The following is a 19,452-nucleotide window of genomic DNA, read 5'->3' as shown; positions in this document are numbered from 1 at the left end:
CCACTACACTAGGTAATCAATGCATGTGCCTGAAGTCCCCATGGCCCAACTTTCATCAAAGTGTTGTACGTGTTTGGAATTTTCTATCCCAGACGTCTGTGGATACTCAATCATTAAATATACTTGAGTGAGAAGTCAGTAAATGTTTCAATACAAAACAATATAACATACATGTTGTAGTGCATGTCTTCTTGAATGGCTTGAAGTATAGGTCCGGGGTTTTATGTTCTAAATTTCTGTACTCACCAATATTGAAGTAGAGGTATCACTATTTTTGACTGTATCTGGCACAAATTTTCTAAAGTCCAATTTGATACAAATGACAGATCCAGCTTTGCACGCGTTTCTGCATTCAGGTAGAATTCACCGTTGCTACACATATAACGATTCCTGATGTGGTTCAAGAAGCTTTAAAACAAAGATAAAGAACAAAAATATAATTAATACTTTTTTATGGAAGAAAGCAAAGCCTCTAAAATAATTTGGTAAATGAGTTGAATGAAGAGCCAAGAATTTAACCACAGAAAGCTGAGTCCCACAAATCTGCACCAGATGTGGACGTCAGGGAGCATCTAATGCTGGCCTCCCTTCTAGGGGTGCTGGTTGAATCACAGTGCCAGCAGGTCAATACCTACAGCAACCTGATCAATGTCAACGGCCAGTGCCGAGGCTGAAGCATTCAAGGAAACAGCAATTCCATGACCTAGACACATTCAAAGAGGGATAAAGTGGGGTTAGAGAATACCAGGACCTGGCAAGAGGCGAAAAGATCTCCAGTGATTAACATGGGACTGGGAGATTCAAAGTATGCAGCCAGCACCATTGCCATTAGGGGAGCGATTCCTGCATTTTTGTTGAGTAGGATTCACTCCTTTCTTCTTAAATAGGAAGACATACATCAATGCCCTAGAAAAGTCATCAATTTAGAACAGAATGGCAGTTAACATAACAGTCATAACTGTTCATGAGATGGTCTCTTCACGTGCTGGCAAACACCTTTCATTTCCTGCTGATGTCAAGTGGACTAATCTGTAGTTAACAGGAATGTTATTGAACCCTTTCTTGAATGGTGTCACATTTGCCACTTTCCAAACCTTTGGCACTTCCAAGCATCAAGGGAAGTTAGCAAAAGTACACGTATAATTTTTCAATCTCCATTCCCATCTCATCTAGTAACTTAAAAGAACTAATGAGGGCAGAATGGTGATCTATATGGACTTCAGTAAGCCATTCGACAAGGTTCCCCATGGAAGACTGGTTAGCAAGGTTAGATCTCATGGAATACTAGCCATTTGGATACAGAACTAGTTATAAGGTAGAAGACAGAGGATGGTGGTGGAGGGTTGCTTTTCAGACTAGGGTCCTCGACCAGTGGAATGCCACAAGGATCGGTGCTGGGTCCATTACTTTTCATCATTTATATAAATGATTTGGATGTGAGCATAAGAGGTAGAGTTAGTAAGTTTGCAAATGACACCAAAATTGGGGGTGTAGTGGACAGCAAAGAAGGTTCTCTCAGATTACAACAGGATCTTGATCAGATGGGCCAATAGGCTGAGAAGTGGCAGATGGAACTTAATTTAGATAAATGTGAGGTGCTGCATTTTGGGAAATCAAATCTTAACAGGACTCATACACTTAGTGGTAAGGTTCTCAAGAGTGTTGCTGAACAAAGAGACCTTAGAGTGCAGGCTCATAGCTCCCTGAATGTGGAATCGCAGGTAGATAGGATAATGAAGAAGGCGTTTGGTATGCTTTCCTTTGTTGGTCAGAGTATTGAGTACAGGAATTGGGAGGTCATGTTGTGGCTGCACAGGACATTGGTTAGGCTACTGTTGGAATATTGTGTGCAATTCTAGTCTCCTTTCTATCGGAAAGATGTTGTGAAACTCAAAAGGGTTCAGAAAAGATTTACAATGACGATGCCAGGGTTGGAGGATTTGAACTATAGGGAGAGGTTGAATAGGCTGGGGCTGTTTTTCCTGTAACATCAGAGGCTGAGGGGTGACCTTACAGAGGTTTACAAAATTAACAGAGGCATGGATGGAACAAATAGAGAAAATCTTTTCCCTGGGTTGGAGGGGTCCAGAACTAGAGGGCATTGGTTTAGGGTGATAGGGAATGATATAAAAGAGACCTAAGGGGCAACTTTTTCACAACAGGGGTGGTACGTGTATAGAATGAGCTGCCAGAGGAAGTGATGGAGGCTCATACAATTGCAACATTTAAGAGGCATTTGGATGGGTATATAAATAGGACGGGTTTGGAGGGATATGGGCCAGGTGCTGGCAGGTAGGACTAGATTGGGTTGGGATATCTGGTTGGTATGGATGAGTTGGACCGAACGGTCTGTTTCCGTGCTGTCCATCTCTATGACTCTATGACTCTAAATTATCCAAAAGACTTATTTACTTTCACCATAGCTGGCTTTTTCAGCACATCCTGCCTATCAATGACCACTCCTGTCTCGACCATTACCATGTTGTTTTTGTTGGTAACTTCTTCATTGATGTACATTGATACCAGAATGATTAACTACTCTAGTGGTTCTGCACCTAAGTGTATGTCTCTGTCCTTGTCCCAAAAAGGCCCCACCTCACTTCTCATTACTCATTTACTATTTTCAAGCCATTAGAAGATTTGTTTTGCATTCCCTTTAGTGCTAACGGCCATTTTATTTTACTTTTCTCTCTTTGCCACTTATATTCTAATCTTTACTTCCTCATTCAACTTGTTGCATTTTTTAGAAGAGTTCATCTGATATCGATCATATACATTTTGTTTGATTCACCATAATCACCATGTCCCTCATTAGCCACTGTTTGGTTCCTTTACCTTTTGCCTTTGTTCGGGTAAAGCTAGCCTGTATCTGAAACATCTTGTCCATAAAGGATCATCTGTTACATTTCACATTTTCCTATCAACCTTTCTTTGAAGTCAATCCTGTTCCAATGTACAAGCTCTCCTTTGGATTTATCCTTTCTCTACTCTTTCAGATTCTTGCCTCTCCTGACCTTTTGTTTTTCCAGGTTATTTTAGGATAATTGAAGCCCCATATTTTAAAAAATCCACAGTTCTTAAATTGTTCTGCAATTTAGTTATCAATCTGCTCCTTTCTCTGCTTTTCATTATATGATGGTCTCTAGTATACGTCTAACCACGTTATTGCTTCTGTATTGCTCCGCAATTCAATTCTTTAGACTCTCATATACCTTATCCCACTCCTGTATCATAAATGTATTCTGATCCTGTTTGTTTCTTCCAATCCTTGAACTAAATCTCATCTGTATTGCTCCATTGTGGTGTCTCTCTCCAGGTCAAACCTGTTTTAACTCTCAACCAGAGAACCAGTTGAAGTGCCAATGAGGAAAATGATCCCAAATCACTGAAGCTCATCTTGTCCAGATCTCTCCTCTTCCAGAACAAGAATCTAAATTCATTCCTTCTGCATTGCTTTTCCAGTAAAAACTTTAACCTGTGTTATCTCAATGTTCTTATACTTACTTGACATAAATTGCAAATAATTCAGAAATTAATTTCTTTGAGATCCTGCTCTTTAGTTTCTACACCAGATTCTGAAACTCTACCTAGAAAGACACAAACTTTTTCCAGGCTATTTTAGTTTCAATTTAGACCACAACTACTGGATGTTCCCTGTCTCTGATAAATTATTCTATATCTATTCAGTAATATTCTTCCATTAATTTGTAATTAATTTGTAATACTAATTGTGTCCCCAGGAAATGATTTACATAATTATGGCATGGAGTGAAGTTCCAAACCCTGAGAAAGGCAGGAGGAGGGCAGTCAACCTGTATCTCCTCCAATCTTGGGTATTGCATTCTCTGTACACAATGTGACCTACTCCATATTGGAGAAACCAAATGCAGACTAGGTGACTGCTTTGCAGAACAACTCCAGTCCGTGCACATGACCCTGACCTTCCTGTAGTAGCTCATTTTTCCCTTTCTTTTAACATTACTTGTTGCATTCTCTGTCACCATGTCCTGTCCACACTCTCCCCAGTCCAGTGGGACTGTGTGTTCTTTCCAATTTAGCAGTTAGACACACCATTGTTCTGCCATTCTCACATTCTGAACCCTTAATCTACACTATCTGCAGCCTTTCTCCCTAGCACTCCACCACCTCTCACTATTGCACAAATGGTGCCCCCTCCACACTTCATGCCGGCTGTAATGAAGAGTCATCTAGATTTGAAACATTAACTTGTTCTCTCTCCATGGATGCTGCCTGACCCGCTATAGTTTCCAGTATATTTTTGCTGATCAAGCAAGTCATCTTCAAGTCATTGAGGCTCCCACTGGCGTAGAAACTAAAGAGCAGGATCTCAAAGAAATTAATTTCTGAATTATTTGTAAATTATGTCAAGTAAGCAGAAGAACATTGAGATAACACAGGTTAAAGTTTTTACTGGAAAAACAATGCAGAAGGAATGGATTTAGTTTCTTGTTCTGGAAGAGGAGAGATCTGGATAAGGTGAGCTTCAGTGATTTGGGATCATTTTCCTCATTGGCACTTTAATTGGTTCTCTGGTTGATGTACAGATAGGGTAGACCCAAGACAGGCCAAAATCAACAAGGTCTTGTCATTAGATGGGGAATCAGTAAGTGGACATAGTGAGGAGAAAGTGAGGACTGCAGATGCTGGAGACCAGAGTTGAAATATGTGATGCTGGAAAAACACAGCAGGCCAGGCAGCATCCGAGGAGCAGGAGAATTGACGTTTCAGGCATAAGCCCTTCTTCAAGAATGAGCCTCATTCCTGAAGAAGGGCTTATGCCCGAAATGTCGATTCTCCTGTTCCTCGGATGCTGCCTGGCCTGCTATGTTTTTCCAGCATCACATTTTTCAACAGTGAACATAGTGAGACAACATTCAGATATCTCTGGAGTCTCTGCTTGCATACCATCTGCTACGAGTTAGAAAAAAAATCATTTGCATCTGTTTGTGAAAATCAAGGTATTTCTTTGAGTTTTAAAAGCTACAATTATCACAGCAGGGGTTTTGAAGTTCATTGATTGACTGATAGTTTAGAAAGGTTATTAAAGGACTTAATATGGTCTAAGTAGCAGTTTGTTCATTCAAAGAAAAAAGAACAAAGAAAATTACAGCACAGGAACAGGCCCTTTGGCTCTCCAAGCCAGCGCCCATCCAGATCCTCTATCTAAACCTGTCACCAATTTTCTAAGTATCTGTATCCCTCTGCACCCTGCCCATTCCTAGAAGAGATTAACCTCTTGTGGAGAATTTTAAAAACTTTGAATTGGAGTTTCTTTTTACTAATCTTATGAATGACAGTGTGTTAGATGTTTTATCTTTCTCTCATAGGAGAAAGTGAGGACTGCAGATGCTGGAGATCAGAGCTGAAAATGTGTTGCTGGAAAAGCGCAGGTCAGGCAGCATCCAAGGAGCAGGAGAATCGACGTTTCAGGCATGAGCTCATGCCCGAAATGTTGATTCTCCTGCTCCTTGGATGCTGCCTGCCTATCTTTTTCTCATGTCCACATAACGCCTGAAGTCTGCCTCATGGTGGATACTGGATGAGTGGTGATGCAGGTGGCATGGGGGTGTGAGGGGACATGGGAGTGAGCACAAGGGGGTGGTATGAGTGAGGGTTAGGGGGCCTAAACAGCATCTGAAATAATATGGACAATATCCCAGAGAGCTGATCAGTCCATGGTGGCACTTGCTCGCTTTTGTGGATGCCTATGCTCTGTTTTCCAAGTTGTTGGGGCTGACTCCATTCTCAATGTCTCCTGTGGATTGACTTTGCATACATCATAGCGCTTTTTACAAAGTCAGGTCCCAGCAAGTCAGAAAACGTCAGTAACTGAACTCTTGATCCTTGTAGAAACAGAGAAACTGTAAAAATATCTGTTCGATTTCAAAAATCATGTCTGTGTTTGCAAATTAAACCTTTGACTAACCTTTGACTCTTTTTGGCATCCTTGATAACTTTCAGTCTTTCAATATCCATCCATAGCCACCAGTATTTTTCACCAGCTGTTCCGTGGAGAAACTTCTTGAACTTTTCAATGCCCTTACTGTTCTTGAAATTATAATGACGACGTGGTGGAACATAGCATTCATGTCTAATATCATCTTCACTAGAAGAAGTAGTTTCCATACTTTCCTCATCCACACCTGTCATTAAAGCTTGAAACATTGTATTATCACTTTCTTCTGATGATCCCACTTCATTCTGCTGAGAAGTTTTTAAAACAGTCAACTTTGGGACCACCTGACTGTCAATCACTGAACTGTTGTTCAAGGGAGTTGTTGTTTGATCATTTTCAGAAGAGAGATCGGTCTCTGAGCGTTCTGTTGCCCTACTTGCTGTATTGATTTCTCCCTCTTGGGTTTCTATTGAATTTTCAGTGCTGTCTTGATCTTCGTTTTCTTCAGTATCAATCTCTGATCTTACTCTCAGAAAAACTGTTGCCGGTGCCTGCAAAGGGTATTCAGGAACAAATTCAAATAATTCATTATCCACAACCTTTGGCTTGGAATGTCCAGTAGAGCACCTCTCACGATGATCAGTTTCAAAATATGTTCTGCTTGAGTATCTTCTGTTGATTTTCTTTCTAACTGGCAGCATTCTAGCTTCAACACTCATCATAATTTCATGCAAGAGCGAATAGCCTGGAACAATTTGATTTTAAGAAATATAATTCTCTTACAGAAAAAATGCAAATTTTTGGTGGCAAAAATCAAGATATATAATAACTCATAAATTCAAGGTTGATATCATCTGGTTTAAAAACATTTGTTAACATATGACATATGTTATTGCAGTAGAGGAAGTTCATTCAGCCCCCAAGCTTGCTCCATCATTCAATAAAATCATGATTATTCTGGGTTTCAAAGCCCACCTTTCTATCTATCCCCCATAACCTTTGGTTTTCTAGCCAATCAAAAATATCTCTCTCTTAAAACTATTCAACGACCTTATTTCCATCACCCTATGAATCAGAGAATTCCAAAATCGCACATACCTTTGATAGAAAAAAAATTCCCCATCTCTGTCCTACAAGGAGAGACCCTTCATTTTTAAATTGTGCCTATTTCCAGACTGACTGTCAAAGAGGAAACATCCTTTCCATATATATCTTGAGAAATCCATTCAGAACAATATATTTCAAGCAGGTCATCCCGCAACTGTGCTAAACTCCAGTAAAAACTAGCTCAGTCTGTCTAACTTCTTTATAAGACAAACTGTTCATTCCATAAATAAGACCAAAACTGCAAACAGTATTCAAGATGTGGTCTCACCAATGCTCAGTATATATTCAGAACATAAATTCTTACTTTTAAGTTCAATTACTGTCATAATAAAATATGACATTCAATTATCTTTCTAGATTATATGCTGTATCTACATGCTAGCTTATTGTGGCTCATGCACTAGAACACCTAGATCTCTCTGCATCTCAGTCCTCCACATTCCATATCCATTAAGTAATATGCTGTTTTTTCATTCTTTCTGCCAAAGTGATCAACTTCACATTTTCCCTCATTTAACTCCATCTACCAGATTTTTAACCACTCATTTGCATAACCTCTGCATAACATAATTTATCTAACATTAATCCCCCATTCCTAATCTCTAGAGGACCAACACTCACTTTTCCTTTTTAAATACCCGTAGAAACTATTGCCATCTGTTCTAACATTCCTAACTAGCTTCCAATCATCGTCTTAATTTCATCATTCTAACTAATATTCCAGTCACACTCTGCCAATTGTTTATAATCTGACCTTTCATTACACAGTTCAATCCTTTTTCCAGGAGTTTGAGCCTTTCCTTACTTTCTGTAGTTAATCACAGATGGTTCATATTAGGAATGTAGGTATTCTAAATATTGTGAAATATCCCCTTAAGCATCTGCCACGGTTGATCGATCTCCTAGCCTAATATGCCAATTCACTTTACCTAGCTCAGCGTTCATGCCTACATTTAGTAAGTACAAAATACAATTCTTAGCATCAGTCTTCTCCTTTTCAAACTGGATTTAAAATTCAAACATGTTTTTGTCACGGCTGACTAGGTATGCCTGTGATTTACTCTGTGATTATTAATTAATCCTGTCACTTTATGCAATATCAAATCTAACACATCAAACTAGAGGACAAAGTTTGAGCAAAACATAAACTAGCATCTGTGTATTGAATATTCGGTATAAGCTTATACAATTTGATCAACTTGACAGATCCTGCTAGATAGGCTAAGGTTTAATAAAGTATAGCTACAATTAGTAGTTATAGGAACGACCTTCAACATATAGTTTCAGATTGCCATATTATCAAAAGAAGCCTATGGTAATACTGAAAAGGATACAAAGGAGCTTTCCAAGGACAATATCAGAAATGCAAGGTTATACCTATCAGAAAAGTATAATCACGTCTGGTTCTTTGTCTTCTTAAAGAGAGAAAGCTAAAGAGTAATTTAACAGAAAGTTCTGAAAGATTTTAACAGAGTAGATGCAAAGTTTAGTCACTTAATTGGGAAGTAGTTGCAAGTGTAGCCAAAAGTTTCAATATCTAAACAATTACCAATGTTCTGGAAATCTGCATAGACACATAAAGATATACAGCACGGAAACAGACCCTTCGGTCCAACTTGTCCATGCTGACCAGATATCCCAACCTAATCTAGTCCCACCTGCCAGCACCTGATCCATATCCCTCTAAACCCTTCCTATTCATATACCCATCCAGTTGCCTTTGAAATATTGCAATTGTACCCAGCCTCCACCGCTTCGTCTGGCAGCTCATTCCATACACATACCACCCTCTGTGTGAAAAAGTTGCCGCTTAGGTCTCTTTTATATCTTTCCCCTCTCACCCTAAACCTATGCCCTATAATTCTGGACTCCTCCACCCCAGACCTTGTCTACTTATCCTATCCATGTTCCTCATGATTTTATAAACCTCTATAAGGTCATCCGTCAGCCTCCGATGCTCCAAGGAAAACAGCCATAGCCTATTCAACATCTCCCTACAGCTCAAATCCTCCAACCTTGGCAACTTCCTTGGAAATCTTTTCTGAACTCTTTCAAGTTTCACAACATCTTTCTAATAGGAAGAATTGCATGATCTAGCCAGGTTTTAACAGGGCAAGTATATTGACAAGATCCCACATGAGCAGATGGGATCCAGGGTAACCTGGCAAGATAAATCCAACATTGGCTTGATGGTAGGAGACAGAGAGTGGTGGTAGAAAGTTGTTTGTGTGACTGGAGTCTGGTGTCCACTGGCGTATCACAGGAATCAGTCTTGAGTCCCTTATTGTTTGTGATATATATAATCAACATAGATCCGAATGTGGGTGCTGAGGGGAGGGGGATAATAAATAAGATTGTTGGTGAGATGAAAATTGGCCTGGTGGGTAAAAGTGAGGAAGAAGGTTTTAAATTACAGGAAAATATATTTGGGTTGGTCAGATTGGCTGATCAGTGGCAGATGGAATTCAACACATGCACTTTGGAAGAAGTTGAGAAGACAAGGGAGTACTCAATGAATGTCCAGCTATTAAGGATCTCAGAGCAACAGAGGAATATTGGGATGATTACCCACGTATCCCTGAAAGGGGTATGACAGGTTAATAGGGTGGTTGAGACGACATATGGTACATTAACTTAAAGTCATTTTAAAAATAATTTTAATCTGATTTATTATAATCACATGTACCTAAGTACATTGAAAAGTTTTGTTTTACGAGCAGGTAGACCATAGCAAACAAGGACATACAGATCACAGGGTGCTCAAACAGAGCGAGGCATACAAGCTTACGGCTGTACAGGAGGTGCACCAAGTACAATTAACATTAACTTTAAATAATGCTAATCTTGCTAAAGAGTCCATTCAGCAGTCTAATAATGGCAGGGAAGAACTGTTCTTGAACCTGTTGGTGTTTGTGTTCAAGCTTCTCTAACTTCTGCCTGATAGAAGAGGTTGGAAGAAAGCATTCCTGGGGTGGGTAGGGCTTTTGATGATGTTGGCAGCCTTTGTGCGGCAAAGAGAAGTGTAAGTGGAGTCTGTGGATGGAAAGTTGGTCTGGGCTGTGCACACGACTTTCTGGAGCTTCTTGGCCATGGCCACAACACTTGCCATACCAGACCATTATGAACCCAGACAAGAACGCTTTCTATGGTGCGCTTTCTTGAAAAATTGGTGAGGGTCCTTATGAACATGCTGAATTTCCTAAGCAGAGGCTTTGTTGGCTCTTCTTGACAATTGCATCTACATGGGAGGCCCAGGACAGATTGTTGGTTATTGTCATTCCTAGGAACTTGATGCTCTTGAGTTTCTCCACCTTAGCTCCAATGGTATAGATCGGGGCATGCCCTCCTCCTTTCCTCCTGAAGTCATTGACCAGGTTTTTTTTGGTTTGCTGACATTGAGAGAGATTGTGGTCATTACACCAAGCACTCTACCTCCTTCCTGTATTATGATGCATTGTTTGTTATCTGGCCTACTATAGTGGTGTCATTAGCAAACTTGCAGATAGCATTTGTACAGAATTTGGCAACATGAATGTACAAGGTATACAGTAGGGGGCTGAGTATCCTTGCTGTGCACCAGTGTTGAGGATTATCGTGGAGGAGGCTTATCACGACATAGATTATAAAAGCAGGGCAAGTTATGCTGGAGCTGTATAAAACTTTAGCTAGGCTATTGTTGGAGTACTGTGTGCAAATCTGTTACCACTCTATAAGAAAGATATAATTGCATTGGAAGAGATGCAGAAGAGATTCACCAGGATATGGCCTGGGTTAGAACATTTTAGGTACAAAGAGAGATTAGAGAGGCTTAAGTTATTTTCTTTAGAGTCAAAAAGACTGAGGGAAAATCTGTTTGAGGTGAATAAGATTATGAGGAGCATGAACTGCGTGGATTGGAAGCAGTTGTTTCTCCTTAGGTCAGTAATGAGGGGGTAAGTTTAAAGGTGAAGGGCAAGAGGTTTAAAGTGGATTTTGCAAAAATGTTTTCCACACAGATGGTGATGGAATTAGGAATGCACTGCCTGGGAGGGTCTTAAAGGCAGGTAACCTCACAACCTTTAAAAAGTATCTGGAGGAGCACTTGAACTGTCATAATATTCAAGGCTTTGGGCCAAGTGCTAGAAAGTGGGATTAGTGTTGACAGCCAGCGCAAAGATTTCCTGAAACTCACCAGAGACAATACATTGAGAGCACAGCAGAAATGCCTATCCAATGAAATTCAAGAATGAACCTGCTGTTTTCCTTCTGCTGAAAACTGCTTGTGCTCGCACTGAGTGTGCTTTCACTAATCATTGCTAATGCTTCATAAAGTCATCGCTACACATCTTTGATCTTACTTACCAGGATCTGCACTGCCCTCGATGCAGCTTGGGAGCAGCTTATACAACTCTACTGTGAACTTCTGAAGATGAACAGGAGGACCCGCAATTCCAAAAGCAATTTGTTATGATGTTATGATCCCAGCTGACTGGACAAGTCACATCCCAAAGTAAAACCTTGTTTTATAGACCCCAGAAATTTAAAGATGTCTAAAAGTCTCTTTCATCTTGTACTAGTCACAACTTCCATACCTCTTTATTCCACAAGAGTTAGTGGGTAACTCCTTGAAGATGAATAAGGCAATTGATGACATCTGAAAGGAGTTTAGCTACCAATAATAATGGAGAGTACAAGCAGACCCACATGAGTACAAAGCTAGACAAAGCTGTTGTGTTTTGAAGCTGTGATTTACTTGCTTGGACAGATATGTGGATAGCCTTCAAGTTTTAGCAGCAAGTTCAGATGCAGTGATTTGCTGTTCCTTGTACAGCATCACATTGTAAAGAGGACTAGAGTTGAAAAAGAAACAAATTGAGGACCATTCTGCATCCGCAGAAATGGATGGAGGGGAAGCAGAGGGAGATTAATGAAAATGACAAGGAACGTGCCGTTATCATGGTGCCTGCAATAGCCCACATTTTTGCCAGAGAGACCTGAAGTAAGATCCTAACATATAGAAGCAGAAATGAGGCCATTCAGCCCAATGAGTCAGCTCTACCATTCAATCATAGTTGAGAAGTTTGCCAACCTCATTCCCCACTTTCTTCCCGTAACCCTAGATCCCCTTGATACTCAAGAACCTATCTATCTCAGTCTTAAATATACTCAATGACCTGACCTCCGCAACCTTCTGTGGCAATGAATTCCAGAAAGTTACCAAACTCTGGCTAAAGAAGTTTCTCCACATCTAAGTTCGAAAAGGTCTTCCCTTCCCTCTTAGACTATGCCCTTGGTTCCTAGTCTCTCCTATCAATGGAAGCATCTTTCCAACTTCTACTCTGTCAGGCCATTCAGTATTCTGTAAGTTTTAATTAGATCCCCCCTCATCCTTCTAGACTTCGTTGAATATAAACCCAGAGTTCTCAAACATTTCTCATATGTTAAGATTTTCATTCTTGGGATCATTCTCGTGAATCTCCTCTGAACACGCTCCAGGGCCAGTACATCCTTCCTGAGAAATGGGGCCCAAAATCGCTCACAATACTCCTAAAGCGGTCTGACCAGAGCTTTATACAATCTGCTTTTATAGTCAAGTCCTTTTGAAATAAATGCCATCATTGCATTTGCCTTCCTAACTACTGACTCAACCTGTAAGTTTACCTTGAGAGAATCCTGGACTAGAACTCCCAAGTCTCTTTGCACTTCTGACTTCTGAATTTTCTCCATATTTAGAAAATAGTCCATTCTTCCCACCAAAGTGCATGACCTCACACTTTCTCTCGTTGTACTCCATCTGTCACTTCTTTGCCCATCCTCCTAACCTGTCTAAATCCTTCTGTACTAATTCAGACACAATTTAAATAACTAAAGACTGTGAAGATAAATGTCAAACAATACACCACACATCCCAAAATTGCAATTGTTCCCATAATCAGATCCCTCTAACTCATTCATACCCTTTGCTTATCTTTCACTTTGATTATATGACTCTCCAGCAAGCTAATGCCCACCTTGAAGACAAATGATATCAATACAAAGTTTAATCTTGAAATAAAAGATGAAGGAAGAAGCTGACCAATATTACTTGAATAACAAGTAATTGGGAAGGCAACTGAAATGTTGGCCTTTATTCCAGAAGAAATTAATAGAGCTTAAAATTAGGGAAGATTTGTTGAAATTATGCAAGGCACTAGCCAGACCACAGCTGGAAATACTGTGAACAGTTCTGTTTCCATTCTCTAAAGTTATACTTAAATACAGTAATGCAAGTATCCAAGAATGCTTGCTAGGTTGACGCATGATATGGAGGGGTTGTCTTATGAGGACCACTTGAGTAGGTTGAATCAGTACTCACCATGACCTGCAAGTTCACCTCCAAGTCACAGACCATCGCAACACAAACTATGTCACTGTTTCATCACTGTTCCTGGGTCAAAATCCTGGAATTCCCTTTCCAACAGCGTTGTGAACTTACCTGACATGGACTGCAGCAATTCAAGAAGGGGGCTGACCATCTAACCACAAAGACAATAGGGACGGGCAATAAATACTGGCAGCTAGTGTTGTCTGCATCTCAAGAATGCATGAAAAATATACTTTAAAAAAGGATTGAAAGCTCTTGGTATCAAGAAATCAGAGTATATATTTCCGCAAGGACTACGGAGAAATCTACTTAGCAGTTCGATTATGGCATCCTTTCCCATCTGCACAAAATTTGCACTCTCATTAAATTCCCAGCTTTTGCACTCTCTGGATTCAATTTGTGATTATCTGAATATCAGTAAATACTGTTTATTTCATTCAAATTTCTGAGTCACACCTAAGTTATAATATGATGATTCAGATTCTTGAAGGCAATTATTAGCATCTATTGAATCTAGGCAAACACCTTTAGCTCATTGACAGCTTACTGCAAAGCAGAAGTGAATAGTGCAGATGCTGGAGATGAGGGTGGTATTGGAAAAGCACAGCAGGTCAGGCAGAATCTGAGGAGCAGGAAAAACGAGGGCTTTTGCCTGAAACATCAATTTTCCTGCTCCTCAGATGCTGCCTGACCTGCTGTGCTTTTCCAGCATCACTCTAATCTTGACAGCTTACTGCAATGGGCTTGCAATTTCTGCAAATCAGCTTGCAGTTTCTTTCACAATTTATAAGTTCGAAATTAAGTTCATATGTTAAACTGGATTTTAATTTGAAATGTACAGACCAACATTTATCCAAGGATTTCTTACTCTCACTAAATTCCCAATGTTTGCACCCCATGATGTACTCATTTTATAAGCACTGCATACTTCACCTTATTTTACCCTATGTCTGGTAATCTAAGACTTGTCATGATCCTACCTCATATTATTCGATTACTCAGATGCCAGAATGAATTCTGGCTGGATGATGTTTTGTTTCATTTTAATGAGGTGGTCTCTCACTGTAAGATAAGCAGCTGCATCTATTAAATGATAGCTAAGAAATTTTTAAAAATTTGAAGTTCTGAGGAAGGGTCACTGGACCCAAAACAGTAACTCTGATTTCTCTCCATAGATTGTGCCAGACCTTCTGAGCTGTTCCAGTTACTTCTGTTTTTTGTTTCAAAAAATTAAAGATGCATGATTATAACAAGCTATTGCTAAAAATGAATTAATGTTTTATTAAATCGCCTATGGAAGTTATATATTTCACCCTTTTGAATGAAATTCAGCAAGTTCTGTCTAAGAATGCTTATGCAACTCTTTTTGTAAAGGGTCATAAAAATAGTTATCTTACTGGATAGTTCCCTTTCTAAACTTAGCGAGGAAGTTCTTGATGATGGTACAGATGTCTCAATAGCAAAGATAGGCTTGCGTTCTGTCTGGATGACAATCAGTGGAATGTCTTCTTTGGCTTCTGTGAACAACGCTTTAGTTTGGGTAACAGAAGCCTACCAAAGCAAATTTGTTATATTATTAATTACTTAAAATTTATGTTCCACAGCATGTTAGTTGGTTGTGCATTCAGCTCATAATATACATTCTCAGGTATTTAAAGCAACAGCAGAATTGCAACTAAAAAAGCAAGTTGTAAGGATCTCGCTCTCTTTGTTTACTGTTTCGTGAAGTTTTTAAAGTTATTTACATTCTGCTTCTTCACTCAAATATCAATTAAGACATTTTGTACTTCGTTAATCTTTTTTATCTGTCCATTTTCACTGATTCTTTCATTTTTTTTCAAGCTATTGTTTCTGGGACAGATACAAATTACTGTGGACAATGATCTGGTTCAAGAACATAAGATGTAAAGAAGCTGATGGAGTAACTGCTTAGCATCAAGATAATGGACGAGAAGCAAACTGCTTATGAAATGCTGTCAGCCTGTTGTAACACATCAGTTCTTTGTTAAAGCAAGCAGATTTTCATTAAAAGAAATCAGTTCTTTATTAATGCAATCAGTTCTTTGTTAAGGCTGTGAATCCAGACCCACAGCACAGCTTTTTATCTGGAAGAAGTAAAATGGTATGTAAACTGCTGTAATTTTGGAAGGCCCCTCTACCAACTATGCATATCCTCCACCATACACCCACGAGATACTTAATATTTTTAAATGCATAAGTCACCATCTTTGTTCAAACTACATTAAAATCCAAAATACATATCTATTTTAAATTGAAACCTTTACTTGAAAACTGAGACATTACAACCTTAAATTTTCCAATTTAAATTTTACTTTCTCATTTTGCTTTACTCTGTGTCATGCTATCTGTGCAATATTAAACAGTACAATACTGCTCTACTGTTATTTTAATAGATTTAAAATAGAACAAGACATAATGACACTACCGATATAACAGGCCCTCTGTAACCTGACACCAGTTTGCCGTTACCTGTCCAAAGCAGATGTACAATTCTTTCATGGCAAGGTCAGTTTTATCTACCATTTCAGAGATGGATTCTTCTTTTGCTCCAATAACCCATGGGTAGTATGAACTGTCTACTTGAAGTGTACCAGATCCAGTCTGGTGGTCTAACTGAGCCAGCAATTTTGCAAGCCTGAAATTGATAATAGGAAAAACATTTCAGTCAAGCAGCTTATATAAAATGAAGCCTACACAGACGTGTGATATTCCATTCATGAGATGTAACTTCAGCACCTTTTTTCCCCATTCACGACCATGTTATTACCACTATCCCACCTCCCCTTGGGAGTGAATAGGCTTTATTAAACATAACTACATAAATGCAAGGGTTTTAAATGTAAGAAAGGACATCTTTTGGAACCCTCTAGACTTGGGCTTCAGTTCTTTGTGATCTGACATCAATTTGCTGTGGTTCCTGACACAAGCTCAGTAACTATGCTGATTCCTTTCCTTGTTTAGATATTGAACATCAACAAACCAGTTTTTTGGAATACTGTATATGTGCAATTTTACTCTTTCAACATGTGAATAACTTAAATCAGTGATTTACATCGGACAGGAATTAATCAGATAAAAAGACATTAAATATCACTGACATTTTTATGATTTCTATGAGCTTTGATATTCTTTATTAATATTTAATGAAATATCAATTTTAATATATTCTTAAATTATGAAGACAAAGCTTTAAAGCTCCTCAAAATTTCTTGTTCATTTGCAGACAATTAAATGATTTTGTTGTTGCTTATCATCATTCTTTGGATAACTTTGCATATATCAAAACACAATTATCGACACTTGAGTTTCCAAGTGTCATATTTGACTCAAAACATTAAATTTGTCTTTATCTCCACAAAAATTGCCAGATCTGCTGAGTTTCTCAAAATGTCCAAATTTTCAGCATCTGCTGAAACTGAATGTTTGAAATTGCTTATTTTCTTTTATTGACACTGCTGCTGAGTTGTACAGTAAGTGGTTTCACATTTGTAAGAGAAAATCTAACACTGAGTAAAGATTGATATCTGGTTTCCATCTCCTTCACCAATTGATAGAAAGAGCAGGGTAGCAGAGAATGATTACTTAAAGGTGAAGTTAAAATGTAAGTTTTTCTTTGAAACACCGAAATACAGAATATTGTAATCTGAATAGATTTCATGAGGAATGGTTTAAAACAAACTATCAGAATATGAAGTTAAAAATCACACAACACCAGGATATAGTCCAACAGGTTTAATTGGAAGCACACTAGCTTTAGGAACGTCGCTCCTTCATCAGGTGGTAGTGGAGCCTTTTTTTTTGTCACTTTGTCTGTTGGCAATGTCACATAATTGTACTGATATATCCTGAGTGCAGGCTCAGAGTGTGGACTGCAACTGAATTTCAAGGTTGTGGTGCCTGCTGTAGAGTTGGTGCATGAGATGATTGAGGAGTTTATGAGAGGTGCTGTGGCAAAGTCTATCTGCGTAGTCTGTGTTGTAGGTCGACTGAAGTGGGTTTGTGATCTGTAATCCTTTTGGGATCTTTCCTGCTTGCCTGCATTCCTGTAGAAACTTGATGTCTGTGTCGATATGTGCGATCTTCTTGGAGATCCTCTCCACTTTAAGCCGGCGGTTAGTGGTGTCGATAGTAGTCATAATTTGGAGATGCCGGTACAAAGTTAAAAATCACACAACACTAGGTGATGAAGGACCGCCGCTCCAAAAGCTAGTGTGCTTCCAATTAAATCTGTTGGACTATAATCTGGTGCTGTGTGATTTTTAACTTTGTACACCCCAGCTCAACACCGGCATCTCCAAATCACATCAGAATATGATTACCTTCTAATATTCTCAGAGACTAAGTCTACCACCAGAAAAGAAACGAAAGAGATGTTACATTCTGGCCAAGGAAAAACAAGATATGGTCTTTTCTTGCTGCTTCCAAACAAAAGTAAAATCAGAAGCAAAGTATTCTCACAGGAAGACATGTAACATCACAGGATTTGTAATCCAGAACACCACGCTAATATCTGAGGACATGGGTTTTAATCTCACCATGGCAAATTCAATAAAAGAAAGCTGTAGGGAAGTTTAATTGATTGTCACAAAACCCATCTGGTTCAATAATGCCATCCTTACCTGATCTGGCCCACATGTGAGTCCACACACATGGCAATGTGGCTGACTTTTATCGATCTTCTGATCAGTTTTGGGCAATAAATGTTGGCCAAGACTGCAACAGCCTCATCCCCTAAATTAATTTTTAAGAATTCTAATGGCTAGAAGCCTGACAGTTGGTTACTCAAGGATGTTTAACTCCTCTATTAGGTTTCATGCATGGCATTTGTGAGAAAAACAATCTAAAGGATAAATACAATGCATATGTCTGAATTTATAGATTTCAAAACACAGGTTATTCAGTGGAAGAATATATCATGAACTCTAATAAATGATATGAAAAATGGTAAAGATTCAATCTGAAATTTCCTTATTAAATGCTCACATTTGAGTTACTGGATTGTGCTAGTATAATGGAAAGACTCCTGGTCAGTTCAGGGGATCAGTTGGAGGAGGGGTCATCTTCATTGCATTCATCCTGTTTTGTCAATGCAAATCTTCTCTCACCATGGAATCTCATATGCTCCATGCACACCACAGGCACTTTAAATTTTAATTGGAAGTGTACAGGAAAGTGATAAACAAGTAGGAATAGCATACACTTCTCGCTCTGCCTATTGGGAACTGCATGCCTCAATTAAAATTCAATCTTCAAGTCTGCATATAGAGTGTATTACAAAAGAGAGGGCCATAAAATTTTGCTGTGGGATGATTAGATTGTGGTTATCCAACATGGTAATCAAATAATTAAAGGTCATTTCTCTCAGTTAAATGAGATTGATGACTAACTCTCAGAAAATGAACAGGAGATGATCAGGCACTCTGTATACCTCACATGTTTATGTGTTTTGAAATGATCCTCTGAAGAAACAGAATACTATAGATCAGAGGCTGCAGAGTGAAAGGTTGAGAATTTAAGATGAACTGGATAGAGTTATCACAAATGTCTTGGAGTGGGAATTCAGTGACCTAGAAAGGAAGTGACTATAATAAGAAATGCAAGAAAGCTATTTCAATTTTTAAATATTGGTTGAACGCTCAAGATAATAAATCAAGAAACTAAGCCCATGGACTTACAAAATGGGTAAAAGAATAGAAAATAGAAAAGTACAGTGTAAGTTCTAATAATATTTCTAAAAATGATTCTTGCATGTATCAGAAAACAAGGTTTCAAACGCACAAGAAAGTGATTTTACAATACTAGTCCTAAAATAACCAAAGCACAGAGAGATTGCAGCTTAAAACAAATTACATAATGAAAGGGGGCTACAAAACAGGCCCAAAATGGGACTAGAAACAGAAGTCTTCATGACTGTCAAGTCTTGTTAGCTTCTAATATTTTAGTGGGTAAACAAATAAGAGGCAAAAGAAAAGGGATTTGATAGTTCAAAGAAACTTGAGTGTACTTTGAAAGAGCCAGAAATGTTTAAAGAAAGATCCTTGCAGAGGAAAATTAAGGCTGAAAC

The 19,452-nt window shown here is 38.8% G+C and overlaps 1 protein-coding gene across 1 annotated transcript in view; it reads right to left on the bottom strand.

Annotated features, from left to right (window-relative positions):
* Positions 1–19,452, bottom strand: part of LOC132815177 (regulator of G-protein signaling 22-like) — a 145,131-nt gene that overhangs the window by 86,056 nt on the left and 39,623 nt on the right. The window contains exons 5-8 of the mRNA XM_060823991.1: positions 15,858–16,023; positions 14,765–14,918; positions 5,948–6,662; positions 247–408 (exon numbers count right to left, since the gene is read on the bottom strand). Of these exons, the coding sequence (XP_060679974.1) occupies positions 247–408; positions 5,948–6,662; positions 14,765–14,918; positions 15,858–16,023 (1,197 nt within the window). The remainder of the gene's footprint in view (positions 1–246; positions 409–5,947; positions 6,663–14,764; positions 14,919–15,857; positions 16,024–19,452) is intronic.

The sequence above is a fragment of the Hemiscyllium ocellatum genome, chromosome 4 (assembly GCF_020745735.1).
Source record: "Hemiscyllium ocellatum isolate sHemOce1 chromosome 4, sHemOce1.pat.X.cur, whole genome shotgun sequence".
Classification (NCBI taxonomy): Eukaryota; Metazoa; Chordata; class Chondrichthyes; order Orectolobiformes; family Hemiscylliidae; genus Hemiscyllium; species Hemiscyllium ocellatum.
The sequence above is the reverse complement of the archived record's forward strand: the minus strand, read 5'-3'. Positions and strand labels throughout refer to the sequence as shown.